This window comes from Apiospora kogelbergensis (assembly GCF_038363985.1).
Source record: "Apiospora kogelbergensis strain CBS 113332 chromosome Unknown utg000002l_segment0_segment0, whole genome shotgun sequence".
Taxonomy (NCBI): Eukaryota; Fungi; Ascomycota; class Sordariomycetes; order Amphisphaeriales; family Apiosporaceae; genus Apiospora; species Apiospora kogelbergensis.
In genome coordinates this window covers 4,190,195-4,206,708 of record NW_027117419.1, presented here as the reverse complement: position 1 = coordinate 4,206,708, position 16,514 = coordinate 4,190,195, and the positions used below count along the sequence as shown (strand labels likewise).

At 51.5% G+C, this 16,514-nt stretch overlaps 5 protein-coding genes across 5 annotated transcripts; 1 reads left to right on the top strand and 4 right to left on the bottom strand.

Annotated features, from left to right (window-relative positions):
• Positions 1-482: 482 nt before the first annotated feature.
• PG998_004292 (uncharacterized protein) lies at positions 483-3,110 on the bottom strand (the record flags this gene model as incomplete). The annotated part of the gene is made up of 2 exons (XM_066871110.1): positions 483-724; positions 863-3,110. The coding sequence occupies 2 exons, from the start codon at positions 3,108-3,110 to the stop codon at positions 483-485; spliced, it is 2,490 nt and encodes an 829-aa protein (XP_066734860.1).
• Positions 3,111-3,150: 40 nt separating this feature from the next.
• On the bottom strand, positions 3,151-4,260 carry PG998_004291 (ankyrin repeat protein; the record flags this gene model as incomplete). Its single annotated transcript, XM_066871109.1, has 1 exon — positions 3,151-4,260. The coding sequence occupies one exon, from the start codon at positions 4,258-4,260 to the stop codon at positions 3,151-3,153; it is 1,110 nt and encodes a 369-aa protein (XP_066734859.1).
• An 854-nt stretch (positions 4,261-5,114) lies between these two features.
• On the top strand, positions 5,115-8,781 carry PG998_004290 (C2H2 domain-containing protein; the record flags this gene model as incomplete). The annotated part of the gene is made up of 6 exons (XM_066871108.1): positions 5,115-5,237; positions 5,281-5,311; positions 5,349-5,492; positions 5,546-6,773; positions 7,218-8,214; positions 8,701-8,781. The coding sequence occupies 6 exons, from the start codon at positions 5,115-5,117 to the stop codon at positions 8,779-8,781; spliced, it is 2,604 nt and encodes an 867-aa protein (XP_066734858.1).
• Positions 8,782-9,131: 350 nt separating this feature from the next.
• On the bottom strand, positions 9,132-11,643 carry PG998_004289 (uncharacterized protein; the record flags this gene model as incomplete). The annotated part of the gene is made up of 4 exons (XM_066871107.1): positions 9,132-10,663; positions 10,735-11,115; positions 11,186-11,317; positions 11,391-11,643. The coding sequence occupies 4 exons, from the start codon at positions 11,641-11,643 to the stop codon at positions 9,132-9,134; spliced, it is 2,298 nt and encodes a 765-aa protein (XP_066734857.1).
• Positions 11,644-13,537: 1,894 nt separating this feature from the next.
• On the bottom strand, positions 13,538-15,819 carry PG998_004288 (major facilitator superfamily transporter; the record flags this gene model as incomplete). The annotated part of the gene is made up of 7 exons (XM_066871106.1): positions 13,538-13,996; positions 14,062-14,183; positions 14,240-14,327; positions 14,385-14,483; positions 14,556-15,040; positions 15,123-15,349; positions 15,797-15,819. 7 exons carry the CDS (start codon positions 15,817-15,819, stop codon positions 13,538-13,540), a joined length of 1,503 nt encoding a protein of 500 aa, XP_066734856.1.
• Positions 15,820-16,514: the final 695 nt, after the last annotated feature.

Sequence of the window (16,514 nt, the reverse complement as noted above, 5' to 3'; positions counted from 1 at the left end):
CCAGACCGTCAAGGAGATCCTCAGAGGTTCAAGAAAGAGCATGATCTTTACGCACTCGGATTGGTACTCCTAGAAATAGGATACGGTGCCGACCTCGATAAATTGGCCGAGAAAGCACGAAAGAAGCATGAATCAAAAACCTCGCGCCTCATGCCCGAAAAATGGAAAGAATGCTTTGTTAATTATGCAGAGCAGTACCTACCTTTCAATATGGGGTGGAAATATACAGGGGCTGTACTCCGGTGCCTGGAAGGGAACTTCGGTATTACCAATGATGATGATGCCAAGACTAACCTAAGTGTGGCCTTTCAAAAGGTTGTTGTGGACGATGTCAGTCATGGAGCTAACTTGTGATACACATGTTTCGGTTGGAAGGTTTCTCGGGATTCGCGTTCTGTCTAGTATTACTTGTTGTCGGCTTAGACTATTTAACTGTGGGCTTGCTATTTGAATCATAGTCTGAAAGGAATTATAACTCGAGATTAACCATCCGAGTCAGTATCGTAAGGATCAGTAGATGCATAGTTGTCATCCAACTCGTACAGGATTTTCCACCGCCCATAGAAGGGTTGCTCCTCAGCCACGTACCAGTCGCGTGCTTTATAGAACTTAGCAAACGTAGCATCCTGGTACTTGCTGCTCATGATGTAGTCGCAATGTCCAGGTCGAGCGCCGGCATCTACCAGCAATTTCAGTATGCGAGGTGCAGAGTCATACTTCTGGGCTGATTGATTGGTATTAGTATAGATGAGCACAGTGATTGTTGGATGCATTAGAACTTACCTGCGTTTTTGTTGGCTTCACTGACTATATTGTGGTAAGCAACCAGCGGCTAATAATATAGAAGAGGGCTGGATCTTACTAGGGTAGACTTCGATATCTGAGGGCTCAATGAGTTGCTTCCACCATCCCTCGCGAATTTCCTCATCTGATAGCCCCCTAATGCCCTGGTTGGTCAGATTCTCAAGGAGGTTCATGCGAATCGCGTTTCCTTTGCGGAAAGCGATATCAAGGACAGTTTTCCCGTCGTTTGATTCAGGAGTCGTATCCACCCTGAGCCGCAGACAATATTTGATACATTCTTCGTACGAGTTGGAGGCCAACTCCATTAGGGCCGTGCTGCCACTTTTGTGATTTCTGGAACGGTTGAGGATCTCTCTTGGGTCTGCAGCGTCTTTGTGTTCAAGATGAATCTTCATGAGATCCAAGCATCTTTTGTCACCGATTGAATGGTTTCTTGCGATGTACCAGATGAAGTCGCATCCTTCGCAATCTCGGGCCCATCTGTCAGCACCCAACTCAAACAGTAGGCCTGTGAGACCCCATGCGAACTCTCCATGGTCAGCTATATTCTGAATGGCCATGAGTAGGGGCGTAATTTGACGATGATTCACAGCGTTAATATCCACGGTATGCTCTGATCGCTTGCGAACCGCTGATAGAATCTCTCCAACAACCTCAGGCCCACCTGGATTGGTCACTGCTAAGTGGATTACCGAGTCCCCAGCCCGGTCAGTTGTGAGGATATTCGCGGTATCGAGCAGGAGTTCCAGTGCTTGGTAATAGGTCTCAGTGTATGCTGTCCAGGCAGGATCGATCGTGACCCAAATGAGCAGTGGTGATCTTCGGTCGAAGGCATCGATGAGATTTGGGTTGGCACCTGCTTCGATTAAAGCAATCACCGACGCAGCATCGCCAGCCCGAGCAGCTTGTATCAATGGTGTGGAAGAAAGCCTTTGATCGTCGAGCCAAGCGCCTGCATCACGAAGAGCCGTGACACAAGCTTTGACTTCGCGAAGGTTGTTCGCAGCAGATCCATGAGTGCACCACCGGTGAAAGGATCTATCTAAAAGGTAATTTCGATTCCCCTCTGGTAGCACCAAGATGTGGAGAGGTTTGTAGTTGCGCTCGTCCACTCGATTGGGGTTTGCTTTGTTGTCGCAGAGAAAGCGAACCATCTTCGAGTCTGCATTATTGAGAGCCAATCCCAGTGGCGTCAGACTTCGTATGTCCCCTGGACAGTCTGAGGCATCAATATTCGCATGCGCCTGGAGCAGGGCTTTTGCAGCAGTAATTGATCCTACGTGGCTCGCCCAGTGCAAGGGGGTTCCATGGGGCCAGTGAAAAGGGAAGTGCGTTGCTGGAATCCAATTTCGATCCCCCTTCGTTGAACCAGCTTTGGTGCGCGCACTTACGTCAGCCCCATGTTGAATAAGAAGATCCAATGTCGATGGGATGTGACTGTCATCAAATTGGAAGAGCCAGTGCAGGCACGAAATCTCGTGCTCACCCGCAGTCAATGATGCATCTGCCCCGCCTCTGGTGGTGATGATCCTCACGATGTCAAAGTTTCCAGATAGACATGCTTTGTACAGTGCAGTCTCTCCTTTGCTGTTCTTCTGGTTGACTTGTGTGGCACAAGTGCGGATAGCAGTTTCCATGTCGTCAACTCTCCCCGTAATGGCCGCGAGGTGTAGACGAGTATTCTTGGCGTCTGCTCCTTGATGATAGATGGTGCTCGCAGTACCCACAAGGCTCATGGCTTGGAAAGCACCTACGGGCTGTGGTGCTGACTCGGATTTGAAAGCAAGATGACGGTCTTCGTTGTAACCTCCTCGTGATCTGTGTGTGGCCTTGGCCTTGAAGGCAAGCTCGGGGTCAAGTTCCCGCAGCTTTGTAGCAGCGACCGTAGACCCTGACTCAATAGCTTTCGTGAGCGCGGTCTGCCACAAGGCCAACTGATCTATTCCTTCCACGTCTGCGGTGGCGTCACATATTTGTGCAACTACCCCCTGCGCAGCTAACGAAGCTGGCTCTTTACAGGCAGCTGATTCGACATATTGGCGAACCTTGTGATGGTAGTTGGGGGTCCGAGTCTTTTGTATCATCAGAGTAAGGGCCACTCCAAATAACGTTTCGCTGTTCACCCTTATTTGTCTGTCCTCGAGGCTTGGAGGTTTGATCGAGTCTTGGCAGTCCTTCTCAAGGTATTGCAGAACTTGAAAGTCCAAAGTGGCCCAGTAACGGTATTTCGTTTTGCCAGTTACTGTTTCCTGTCCCACCGGCACGTCGAAATTGCCAGCGATAGTTCTGTTGGGCCTTGGTTCCATCAGCGACCTGCATGCATGCATGTATCAAATGGGTGTTCACTCACCAGTCTTGCCAGACCTCCTTTTCGATGTCGATGGCGAAACTGTTAGGCGATACAATGATGCGGTCGCGAGGCTCGCGGCACAGGCACTTTTTGCATATCTGACCACAAATTTCCTTCTGAAGGGACTTTTCTGATGCGAGTATCTGACTGGATGAGGATATTGCTGAGTGAACAGTCCGAATCAACACATCGCACTCCGGGTATTCGACTGCCTCATCCTTCATGACCACAGATTCGCCCTGGAATACCAAAATCGACAGTGCCAGAAGACCGTATGAGTAGCTGTCGCACTTAAACAGGGCATGCTCGGGTAATGACTCGGATGAGAGTGGTGGGTCAACGACCTCGGGAGGCTTCCAGCCAACGGTCGACTTGAACATCGAGTAAGTGATGTGACCCTCAGAATCAGGAAATATTGAAAGCCCGAAGTCGCTAATCTTTGCTACCCATTGATTATTCCCGTAAAACATGAGGATGTTGTCTGGTTTCAAGTCCCCGTGGACTATGCCACATTCAAATAAACGTCGTAGGCCCGAAGCGATATCCAAACACAAGCTGTATCTGATGTGGTAATCTAGTCGATCGATATCGAATTCGTGTGGATGTTGGAGGAACTTTAACAGTGTACATTTTGCTTCTTCCATGAAAAGGACGGGGATAAGAGTTTCAGGTGTTTCCATTGTGTAGTCAAATGCCCAAGCCTTGAGTTTTACAATGTTCTGATGCTCTCGGACCTTCGCGTGACAGAGTGCGCGTACCTCCCGTTCTACCATTTTCAGCTGCTGTTGAAGTTGCGGGTTCCTTGAGTCGTTTCCCGCCGTTGTAAGGGCGCGTTTCATGATAACCCCTTCTCGGGTATTCTGGATTTCTCTGTATACACCAAATTGAGATCCTGGAGGGGCAAACTCCTCGTAAAATGTCTCGTTTCTGAGTCGCGCGCGTTGAAAGTGCATCGGGCCCGGGATGCCACTCGGTTCCATGATAGTCAAGAATTCGGCGACGGAGGTAAGCTCTTGGGTAGTGCCCCCCTCTCCTGTCGAGGAGATTCCGGGGGTGAGTATCTCAGAAGAGGAGCTCTCAGAGGAGGAGCTGTGGTAGCCAGGCATCTTTGGATGAGTGGCAAGTATTATAAAGCTTTGAAGGGGCCGATTGGGGTCTTGTGAATTGCAAACTATTCCGAATCAGTGAAGCGAGGAAATTTAACGGGGAAGTGAGGAGGATGCAACTAGGGTGAATAGACATGAAGCAAGGAAATCCAAATGCCTTTTTCCTTGGGGGCGCCGGAACCCCCTGAAAAAGGTTCGAAGATCTTGGTGTATTTTTTTGAACTATATGATTCGTCCATGACTTTCTTGACAGTGCCGCCCGATTTACGATGTGTCAAAATAGTAGGCTGGGTTGAGCTGCCTACATGCACATGGGGTTGCACAACACCAAGACCTACAACCAATGATTTGTGCAGCACGCTCACCGAAACCAAGCCGCCCCCACAAGGAATCGATGGGGCGTATCGAAAATCCCGTGGCTTTCTTTGGAAGACCTTACCGCGCTCAGCCACCTTGAAATATTGATTTCAACTCGCCAGAAAGACTCGGTTTCAATTGATAGACCTTGTAAGACATGATTATCCTAGCGAATAGCCTTTATTCGGAGACTTGGCTACTTGTAGAATCTGAAGTAAGGCTTTATTGACGACATAGCTCCCTCCCCCCAGCCTATGTATATCATGAACTATGTACTGCCATTTGTCTTAGTCAGTTAATGTCATTTCTCTAAGTGCCCCATCTATATCACTATTCACACTGAAACCCCTTAACATACGCCAACCGTACTTGGGAGCAGTGGTATAATAAACATGGCATCGCAGACTCCAAAAAACACATACGCGACGATTACCGATGTAATTCAGGAAATACTGATATCGGATATGGCGCCATCACGGAGCCGGATGCACCCAATCATGGCAATCCTTACACCATTCCTCAGCTTTCTTGATCGATACTCTCTTGCTGTGGACAACATGGCCCAATATGAAGCTAATCCGTCGTCCTTAATATGGGGACTATTAAGAATTGTTATAAGAGTAAGTTGACTACTGAGTTGTTCTCATATTATTACATTTCCAGTCTCTAAACTCCAGCATAGGTGGCAAGGTCGGTAAGATTTTATAAGCATGGCTTGCTTCGAATGATAGGAAGACTTGGAGACCAGCTCAAGATCTACAATCGCTTCGAACAAACATTTGGCGATGACATGGATTTCAAGATATCGATCTCTGACACATATCTGGATTGCCTGAACTTTGTGCGTCTTGCAAAGGATACAGTTCAAAAACCAGGTATGAAGCACCCATACTGTTCTTCATCCTGACTGCTCGCTAATCCTCCTAAGGAAGCTGTTCTGTCTGGATCGGAAGAGCGTGGAAGAATTTCGAAAGCGAGTTCGAGGATATCAGCGATCGTCTCAGTCAGAGATTTGAATACCTGGGCTTGCTGACGACGAATCTCCACTGCGAGCGGGCGAACCAGGATCGTCGCGACCAACATGAATATCGAATTCGCACAGAACAAACACTTGATGGCCTAGCCAAACATTTGAGTTGCCCATCAAGCAGCGTTACGACCGGCATTGATCCATGTAATGTGCATCCTCCCATAAATGGTACGTATACTAACCTCGATGTTCTAGCAAAACGACGCCAAGAGATTATCGACTGGCTTGCTCCAACCGACTGGATTGGTGATTTGCTGAGAGTCCAGAAGAAACACTCCGTTGAATCTGGTCGCTGGCTCACCAAACACAACTTCTTTGAGGAATTAACGGACTCCAATGGATGTACATCACCTATTGGTTGGGTCCATGGCAATGCCGGCGTCGGGAAGACGGCGCTGGCTGCTACGGCCATTGGACATTTGACTACAACTCAGGCAACACACAAAGACTCTTCTCGTGTCGCTTATTTCTTCTGGGACAGTACTGACGAAAGTCGCAATGGAACACTGGACATGTACAAAGCTGTGATAACGCAGCTCATTTGCGCTGCCGACTCTATTCCCTCAAGCGTCAAAGGCGCCTTCGACCAGGCCAGAAACTATGGCAGAACTCGCTTCGCGTGGGCCGATAAACCCTCCGATGTGCTCAAAACCCTCCTTGATTGTCCACGTCACACCTTCCTAGTTCTAGATGCCCTCGACGAGTGTGAGGACATCGAAGACACGCTAACAGAATTCACTGGCGTCATTGAATCGGTCGGCTCATGCAGAACTCTGATGTTCAGCCGTGACGTCCCTACTATACGACAGGGGCTGAAGAATGCGACAATACTAAAGGTCACTCCATCTTTAACTAAGGAAGATGTCGACGTCTACTTAGCGACTGCCATTCCGAAACTACCAATACAGGACCGGGAAACGAGGCTCAGAGTGCATCATATGCTCTCCGACCAAGCAGACGGAATGTTCCTTTGGGTGAACTTGAAGATTGCCGAGTTGAAATTAGCAGTTTCAACAACGGATGTACTCAAGATGCTCAATAAACCGCCAGAAGCACTCGGAAGCACTTACCAACGAGCCCTGCGCACGATGGCCCAAGCGCACCCAACGTGGTTCAGTCTGACAATGTCAATACTGAGTCGAGTATTCAGCAGCCCAAGGCCTCTTAGCTGGTCAGAATTACAAAGAAGCATAGCCTATGGGACGCATGATGGGGCGGCGCTTCCATTCAAACAAGCCGTCCTCAAATTATGCTCGCCGTTCCTAGAACACCGTCTCGAGACAGACACGTTCCATGTCGCGCATTTATCGGTCCATCAATGCCTGGCAACCACAGAGAAACATGTTGAAGATGGAGCATATATGATCTATCTCCCAGAAGCGCATGCGTCGATGGCAAAAGCATGTTTAAGCCAATTAATTCCATTGGAAAACAACTGGACCTCATGCCCAAGTTCAAGAGAAACGGGGTTTGAAAGCTATGCGACATCTTACTGGTGCCATCATTTATTGAGATCAGATCGAGATCGAGAGCTGCACAATATGTCTGTGGAATTCTTATCATCGAATAGTCGCAGACGTGCCTGGCTTACACGATGGCTGTTTGCAGCAAAAGAGGAATCTCCCCTTCAACGCATGCTCAAACTCATTCGCGAAGTGCGCCTGCATCTCGAGGCTTATCAGAGCGGTCTGGTTTCCTTCGACGAGTTAGATGACGTCTTGGATGTACTTGTTGACTTTGATATCGCCCGGCTGTACAGGACCAAAGATGGCGATCACGTTACTCTTACGAAAATTAGCCACTTCGAAAGACTAACGGTGGTTCGAGAGCTTGCGCGAGAGTACATGATCGCCGGTCGTCTTTCAGAGGGAATCTGTCATATCGAACAATGCATTCGTCGGATTCAAAATACACCCTCAACCGCTCCTCCTGATTGGTCGTGGCTTCTGAGTGGCTTGGGCATCATGCATGACCAAGACGAAAACAGAGAGCTTGCCCTGGAAAAGCTTCTTGAAGTACTCGAAATACAGGAGAGTTCGGATAGACAAGACCCATTCGAAATCGCACTCACGAGGAACGACATTGGGCGCCTCTATCGTCACCTCGGACAGTGGGATGAATCAGAAAAAATGCATCTTGGGGCCTTGGAACCGCTATACCGGATATTTCCCGATAATGACCTTCAAGTTGCATGGACCCAAAACACTCTTGCTAGATGCTACCGGAAGCAAGGTCGCTTGGACGAAGCTATCGAGTTACACAGTAGAGCGTTGGAGTCTCAGAAGGCATTAATAGGGCTTGAGCATCCACATACACTCTGGGCGCTCAGCGATATTGCTAAGTGTTATGGTGATAAAGGCGACTTTATTAAAGCTTGCGAGCTGCAAAAAGAGTCGCTCAAACTTCGAGAGAAGGTCCTAGGCCCGCTGCACCATGATTATCTTTGGGCACTGAACGATTTAGGGATCCTATTTGAAAAGGCCAGACAATTCAGGGAGGCTGTCAATGTGCACAATATAGCCTTGAAAGGGCAGAAGCAGATCCTGGAATCGTGTCACAAGACGGTGGTTTGGACGTCCAATGTCATCGATCTCCTGGAGCAGAAGGAATTCAGTTAGCTCAATTAATTCTCTTTTCCCCCTTTTCTTTTGCTATTCGGTTGAATGTCAAGGTATGAGCCCAACAGAAACAAAACCCTATAAATGTGACTTTTCACAACCAAGTGGCCATTATACCCAATGGCCTGAGAACTCTTTTTGAACAAATCTCTCCATCGAATTAGCTCAGTTAATGAGACATATGATGGTCAGAAGTGAATTAGTTAAGGTTTCTGCTTACTGTCGGCGGCCTTGCTGCCTAGACTACCCCACGTCACCAGCATTATTAGTCAGTTGCCTTGATCCAACTCCTATAACTTCACCGCTCCCTCCACGATTACCTCTTCCCTAATAGCGCCTCCTAGTGAACCCAGGTACGCCACTTTACTTAGCTCGCAAGAAGATAGAAGAAGATAGAAGAAGATAAAAGTTATCATATCTTATAATCTCCATAAGCTCTGCGCCGTCCATCCAGGTCCTTTGTTCCTCATGGTGAAGATCTTCGTAGATCGGGAGGATCGACGAGTATACCCTTAAGTCAAACTTGAATATGCCAATCCGCCGAAAGACATTTTCCTCACGAACAAGAACAAGCCCGTGTGGACCCATTTATATCCCCCCTATATGCGTTATACATAACACAATTCATATTCCATAGTAGGAGATTATGGATCGCGGAGTGCATTCCCGAGCAAATCGAGGCCACCGATCAAGTCGTCAAAGAAACCCTCTTCACCTTGCCTACCCGCCGCATGGTGATCCTGGAGCTGCTTCCAGGCATCCATACCGCCATTTCCCCCTTGCCCCCCACTACCATGCAGCACGAGAGGGCGCAGGCCCCCTTTCCCACCTGCATGCTGATGGTGATGGTGGGGACCTCCTCCCCCCTACAAACCCCGACTCAGCCCTCGGGGGCCCGACAACAGGCCATTCACGACGGGCCCCACCGCCTTGATGACGACGGGCGCCGCCTTGGCCACGATGGGCGCGATGGTGCGCACCGCGTCGGCCATGAAGGAGAAGAAGCCTTCCTCCTCCAGGACGTGTTGCGGCGCATTCATGGCGGCCTGCAGCGCGGCCTCGGCCAGGATCGCGCGCTCCTGCAGGCCCTCCATGTTGGCGACGGCCGACGACGCGTCCTGCTGCTCGTCGCCAAAGTCGGCCTCGGTCAGCATGCCTTGGAGAAGCGGCAGGCCGTGCTTGGCCACGGTGCTCAGCACGGGGCCCGCGACCGAGACGGCCTTCTTGGCCACGCGGAAGATGTCGTCGAAGAAACCTTCTTCGCCGGCGGAGGCAGCCGCCTCGAAGCGCGTGAGGAAGGCCTCGGGACCGCTGCTGGCAATGTTGCGGCCGTAGTGGTGCTGGTGCTGTTGGTGCGTGCGAGGTGCTCGGCGAGTTGGGAGTTGTTGGCGGCCTTTCGGCGCGTCGAAGGTGACACCCTCGGCCCCGCTCTTCTGGACGTTACCCAGAGACTGGAGAGCGAGCTGCAGGGCGGGCTGACCCACGACCTGGAGGACCTTGGGCGCGACCTGCTTCACGACGGGGGCCATCTTCTTGGCCACATTCCACATGTCGCCGATGAAGCCCTCCTCGGCCAGCGTCTGGTGGTCCATCTTCATCATGGCCTGGAAGGCGGCCTCGGCCATGATGGCGCGCTCCGCGAGACCCTGGGGCACGGGGGTAGGACCCATGAAGCCGCCGCTTTCCGTGCCCCCGGACTCGGCGAGTTTGCCGGCCGCGGAGATGGCAATCGAGGCCAGGGAGCTGATGGGACCGCCTAGAGGCCCAAGGGCCATGGGCAGAGCGGTGCCCAGGACGTTGTTCAAGATAGGGCCGCCCACCTGGATACCCTTCTTCAGGAAATCAAAGAATCCTTCTTCGTCCATGGCGGAAGGAGGCATTGATCCGCGGACCCCTCGTGTTTTCTCTATCTTAGATCCTCCGTGGCGAGACTGCCATGCGACCGAGCTATCTTGGCGGACATGCCTTGGCGAATGATCATGGTGATGGGAACCTGAGTGGTCGGTCCGCGGTCCATGAGCATCGCGAGAAGGCTGAAAGCCACCGTTTTCCGATGGGTGGCGATGCGGGGCAGGGCCCGGGGAAGTAGAAGAACGAGCTTCGCGAGTGAAACCTTGCTGCGAGTCGAAGACACCGTAGGAAGACTTGGTCAAGTCCACAGGGCCCTTGACCGCGTCCGGCGTCTTGGAGGTGGGCACGGTGATGTACTGGACTCCAGGGGTCGAGGTCGACCCTGGCAGGCCGACCTTGTGAGCATGCATGTCGAATGCTGCGACGTAGTCCAAGAAAGGGTTGCCGTACATGCCGATGACCGACGCCGAGTTGGGGTTGCCACCGTAGACATGGACACCGATAGAGACATTGTCACTCTCGCGGAGCACGGGAGATCCCGAGTTTCCTGCCAAGCTTCGGTCAGTCTCTGCGAGAGAGCCCCTTACTTCTTAATTGCATCTCGAGGGAACGACTCACCTCCATATGTATCAATCTGATACTCCATCATGCGCCACTGGGACTCGGCGAGGTTCCAGGTGTTGGACTGGAACATCTCGTACATGTGGGCACCAACCTCCTTGGTCTTTTCGTCCTTGAGGTCGCCCGGATACCCAACCACGCCGACCGAGGCCGTGCCGGAGAGAGGGGTGTCGGCGAATAGGTACGGGGTAATCCCTTCAAAGGGCCGGTCGAGCTGGATGAAGGAGACGTCGAAGTTGCGGTTGTTCTTGGCCGTCATCCATTCGAGCGTGGTAGCGACTCGCTTGCCCGATCGGAACTGCACGTGGGCGCGAGCGTCGTGGATGGACTCGTGCCCATTGTAGCCGATGTAGCACTTGACTTGAACCAGGCGGCCCACTATTTCATGTATGGTCAGCGCCTGTACTCTCTCTTCACATGTTTGGTGCGGGCGGTGGTGTTTACTTACAGTTATGGCCCCAGTCGAAAGCACAGTGACCGGCAGTCACCAAAAGGTCAGAGCGGATCAACCAGCCCGTGGCGATGGGCCACTTAGCCGAGGCAGGCTGACCTTCGTACTTCAAGAACAGTTTGACGATGGCTTGTGGTTCATATATTTAGTCTTGGTTCGTTCTCATCTTTTCCGCGTTGTAGGATGGAGTGGAGAGACTCACATCGATACTTGCCACCGGGCGCAAAGTGCTCAGGGGAAACCTTGACACGGTCATCATCGCCGATGACGGACTCGGCCCCCGGATTGACGAACTTGAACGACTCAGCAGTGGGGATGGTGTCGGCAGTGGACTGGAGCTCCCACAGGGGAATGATGGTATCGGTGAGCTTGTTCTTGGTGGCCGTGTTCCGGAGACCCACGAGACCAATGCTCTCGTTCACGGGGGCCGTCATAGATCCAGTATCGACAGGCATTTTGGCGAGTATCAAATTGAGTGTGTGCTAGAACAAGGAATGAGTGTGGTGGGCTTGTATGATAGTGAAGGCGACAACCTGAATGATGGTTAAGGAATCAACAACCAGAAGAGAATGAACTCGTCTATTTATACCGATTCAATCCAAGAACTGGCTTGTAGTCTCAAGCAATCCTGTATCATAGGTATCCTTCTAAACCACACCAGAATCGATAAATAGCGTCATGATATTGACATCTCAGTCAAGCCCAGGCTCGCCACCGCCTGAGTTGAGGGCCTGGGAAGCCAATAGTGCGATCTTTGGGCTTGAAACAATCATGGTTCTTCGAAGCTGACCGTCCCGCCTTCACACAACAAGGCTTCTGGAGAAACCAAAACTTATGTATGAGCATTCTGCTCTCATGTCTTGGTCGAGCTGTGGATTTGCCGTGGGCTGAAACACAGCTTGGTCCAAATCTACTTAGGAGACGATCTCGACCATGTTCGAATACGTCTCCATATCCATCCGATGGGGTTTTGAAGAGCCTTTTAGGTGATACGGGCGACTAATGGAGCTCAATGAAGTCAGACGCCAGTAATGTTGAAATACCAAAACAATAAACAAAAAACATATGCATCAGTCACAGTGCCGTATTGGGGTCGGATAGTGACAGGTTCACGTAACCCTGCATCCCACTTCGGCTGACTACGAGCCACGAAGCCACTAAATTCCAATACCATTCCTCCTTTGCTGTGATGTAATGTACGTATGATCAAGGGAAATAACGATATTCAATAGTGGAGCTGTAGGATGGCTCGGAGATATGGAAGTATACTCCCGCAACCGCTGTCTCTGGCTGCAGGTACTGACTCCTAAGCTGGGACGTATGCAAGATACTGCAAGGGGTGATAAGTATACATGGCGTACCTGGGCTGCGAAGTCGTCCCCCCTCGGAGAGTTCATTCCAGCCTCGAAGTTGAAGCGGCTAGTTCAGCTGGCACTATTTACCACGTTAGCCAGAGACATCTGCGCGTTCAGCTCCCGACAGTCGTGGCGTGCTCATCCGTGGCTTGAACGGTGGCGTTAGGGAATTGATGATAATGCCAGTTCTGTGGCTGGCTGGATCTAGCAACCCTCGTAGTCACGAGAATGGCACAGAACGACGCGGCGCTCACGTGCCTTGCTAAAAGGAAGAAGCGGCATCCATCCTGTCTGTCCCCCCTGGGGCTGATCAGAACTGGGTCGACGCGATTCTGGCTCAGCTTCCAGATTCGGTTCAAACCGCCCCGAGGTCCAAGGATCTGGCCTTGGCTATCCTGATCAGTGGCGTTAAATATGTGGTTGCGCTGGCAGCACTGGCCAATGTAGCCATTCTAGCCTATCAGCTATCTATCTGGGCCTTCGTGAGCTTCTCCATGGGCTTTAAATGGCTTCCAGCTCTTTACATCTTCTTGAGCATCCCCTTGTATGCAAGCTGCCTCTGGGCGGTGCTCAACTACTAATACAAGCCCCGCTACGTGGACATTGATTCATCCGGCTCCTCGACCGGACATAGGTAGCATGGGTTCGATGAGTTGAAGCCCTCCCAGTTACAGCGAGGCGTGGTGCTAGAGCCAGTGGCCTTTTCAAAAACTGGACGGATGTTCGCAGATACATTGGCTTGGTTTGTGAAGACATACATTGTGGTATAATGCATGTTTGGCACCCTAGCACTCTCGGGCCTGTTGTTTATTAGCGCCCCGGATGCTATCATTAACGCAGGAAAATTCATGGCGAGCACTATTGTTTCCAAATTTATCTTAACATTCGAGCTATCCGGGATGAGAAGGCAAACAGGCTTCACACCTATCAAGACGGCCTTTCTTAGCAGGGAGCAAGATGTTGAACTCATACGTCTTGTTTAGTTTTGACAATACTACTTAATCCCCTTCAAGTCTCGTTTATACATGTAAGCGGTTGCAGCGGTAATCCCCGCCTGCGCCGCAAAGGCGACGGTCGTGTAGACGAAGCCCTTGTGGAACTGCGGCGCATCAACCTGGGGGTAGGTGAGCAGGGGAACCCAGGCGTTGAAGGCGTAGCCGAGCGAGTTCATGACGCCGATGACGACGGCGCGCTCCTCGGCGTCGCTCCCGCAGATCTCGTTGGCCCAGCTCATGCTCAGCGGGCCGTAGGGCACCGACGCCCGCTGCAGTAGGAATGCGAACCACTTGAGGCCGTCGGGGATGCGCCAGACGGCGAGCAGGAGCGCCGCGAAGCCGCCCAGGAACGTCGCGAGGGACATGACGCGCGCTCGGTGCCGGATGGCGTCCGAGACGATGGCCAGGACGACGGTGAGCACGAGTTGGATGGCATAGGCGGCCGTGGGAATGATGTTCTGTAGTGCATACCTGTTAGCGAGAGTCCTCGAGTTTAAAGACAGAACTGAGATTGGAGACTTACAATTTGCGAGACCGAATGCCCCGTCTTCTTCAGCCATAGCGCCATGGGATTCACGCTACTGGAAGGACCCAGGTTGATGAAGATGATGTACAAGATGGATAGCAAGTAGATGTGCCACCGGCCTCATAGGGAGTTAGCGCTGCTTGAACGGAATCGGGAAGTGGCGAAGTAGACTTACCGAAGATTCTCTTAAAGGCCGACCAGCCAAGCTTCCCACGTGGTGCTCGTCCAACGGAGGCCATGCGTCTCTGGGCTAGATCGCGGTCCTATCCCCAAAGTCAGCCAAGCATGGAAATCCGAAAGGGGAGTTGCTCTGCACTCACACGATCGGTTATGTAAAATGCTTTCGAGTTCTCCGGTAGATCGGGTAGCAGGAAATAGCCAGCAAGGCAGATGGGAAGGCTGATGATTCCGTCCATGATCTTGAGTGTTTGTTAGCGTCTCAAGAGGTTCGCATAACACCACGGGTAGTTTCCGAGGCAAAGTTAACTTACAAAGAGCCATTTCCAGCCGGGCATCCCGTGGACTCCGTTGAGGCCCTTGTAGACTCCGGCCTGCAGGTAGCCGCTGAACATGGAAGCCGCCGCCGAAGAAGCGTGGAAGACGCAGGCCCGTTTGCCCAGCTCCGAGGGCTTGTACCAGCTCCCCAGGATGGTGTGGGCGGCCGGGTAGAAGGCCGACTCGGCCAGTCCGACGAAGAAGCGGATGGCAATGACATGGTTGGAGGTCGTGGCGGCGGCCAGGCAGAAGGTTAAGACCGTCCACACCAGCTCGCACGTCGGGACCCATACCGAGGGCCGCACCTTGGTCAGGACAATCTGGGAGGGGATTTGGCCGATGACGTAGCCCACCGTCCATGCGGTGTCTATCAGGTTGATCTCGTTTCCATTCATTGCGAGCTCTTCCTTCATGCCGCTGACGAAGGCATTGCTGATATTCGTCTGATCCAGGTTCTTGATGAAGTAGCCAAGTGATAGCACTGTGGTATCCAAGGTCAGTTGATATAGCATACATGAGGATGGCCCACGGGATTGATAAAGCTGGGACGGAGCAAAACGTACTGGTGATAAGAAAGACGTCGAGCTTCTGGATGAAAACGCGCTCTTCGTGGGACCTTCCCGGGTCATAATCCCATATGTAAGACCACCACGGCGTTCTCGATGATGCATCGCTGTGGTCGCTTTCGAGGTCCGGCGAACCACTCACGCTCGTTGACTCGACCGGAGTCTTGGTGTCATCCAGGGAAGTCCCCTCTCTCCGAGCCCCATATCCAACAACGGCGTAATTTCTGAAAGCGCCACGAAGGGTAGTAATTAAGGTCTCGAAATACGTTACCCAAGAGTGAAAAGAAGCGTTTTAAACCCAAAACCTCTGTTCAACAGACTTATGACACTTATATAAAGCTGCGTTGAGAGCCTTGCTGGAAATACGGAACCAATTGAAGTTGATGCTTTGAAAGGCCGGCAAGCCTCACATTATCGGCTGAAAGGTAGCTTCCCATCACCGCTACACGAAACAACCGGGGCACCGAACCTAGCGGTTCTGTCGCCATCACTCGGTTTAGTTGTCGTCATACGTGGTGGGTGTGGCTCGGCGTCTGGGGTGGTTGGTTTCTAATTGGCAGTCCCGGTTCGTCATACGGAACCCCAATTGCGCCATCACCTGTCCGCGATAACATCGAAAAGTGTCACCCATTTTTGGTCTTGGCGGTGCATCTGGAACAATATTCACTGACGTGACAAAATCGCGGAACGTCATCTAGACAATGGTACTTTCGGCACAAAAGCCTGGCATAGAGTAGGAGTTCGCGTCGGGGGTTATGGAAGATCATAGCATGTAAGCTACTCCGTCCCTCCGGGGCTCAGCACGCTTTTGCACGCGGAAGTCATCACCACGGGCGCCTTTAGGTAGCCCGTTACCCCCGACGACGCCGAATAAATAACGCCACCCAGCGTTTATACCTTTGAAAGGGACCCAAAGGGTTTATTAAAGACTAATTAAGAGTCTACTACGGCTTACTAGATATCCTATGCAGAAGGTCAAGGAAGCCCCTAAGGTCGAGGTATGGGTTTGACAGAGCACCGGACATCATAAGTATAAACTAGCAGTGTTAGCCCGACATAGCACCGCAGATTGCACAAATTTGTAGTTGTCGAACGCCAACACGAAGTACTCATGGCACGATAAGGGATTACAAATGCTGAGCGTGGTCTTGATTTGCCCGATGTAGGGATGGCGCAATCTGCACCAGGGCTGATGTCAAAACAAAGGGGTGGAGGAAAGAGGGGTAATTACACATCAGATTATGCTTATACATATAGCATCATATATGCAGGCAGGCGGACAGCGGAAATATTGGAAGTAGGCTTGGAGATAGTCTAGTTGAGCCTCAAGTTTCTGTATCCCCCCAGAAAACGAAACCCGGCACCAAGGCAGTGAAGCACGCCATCATA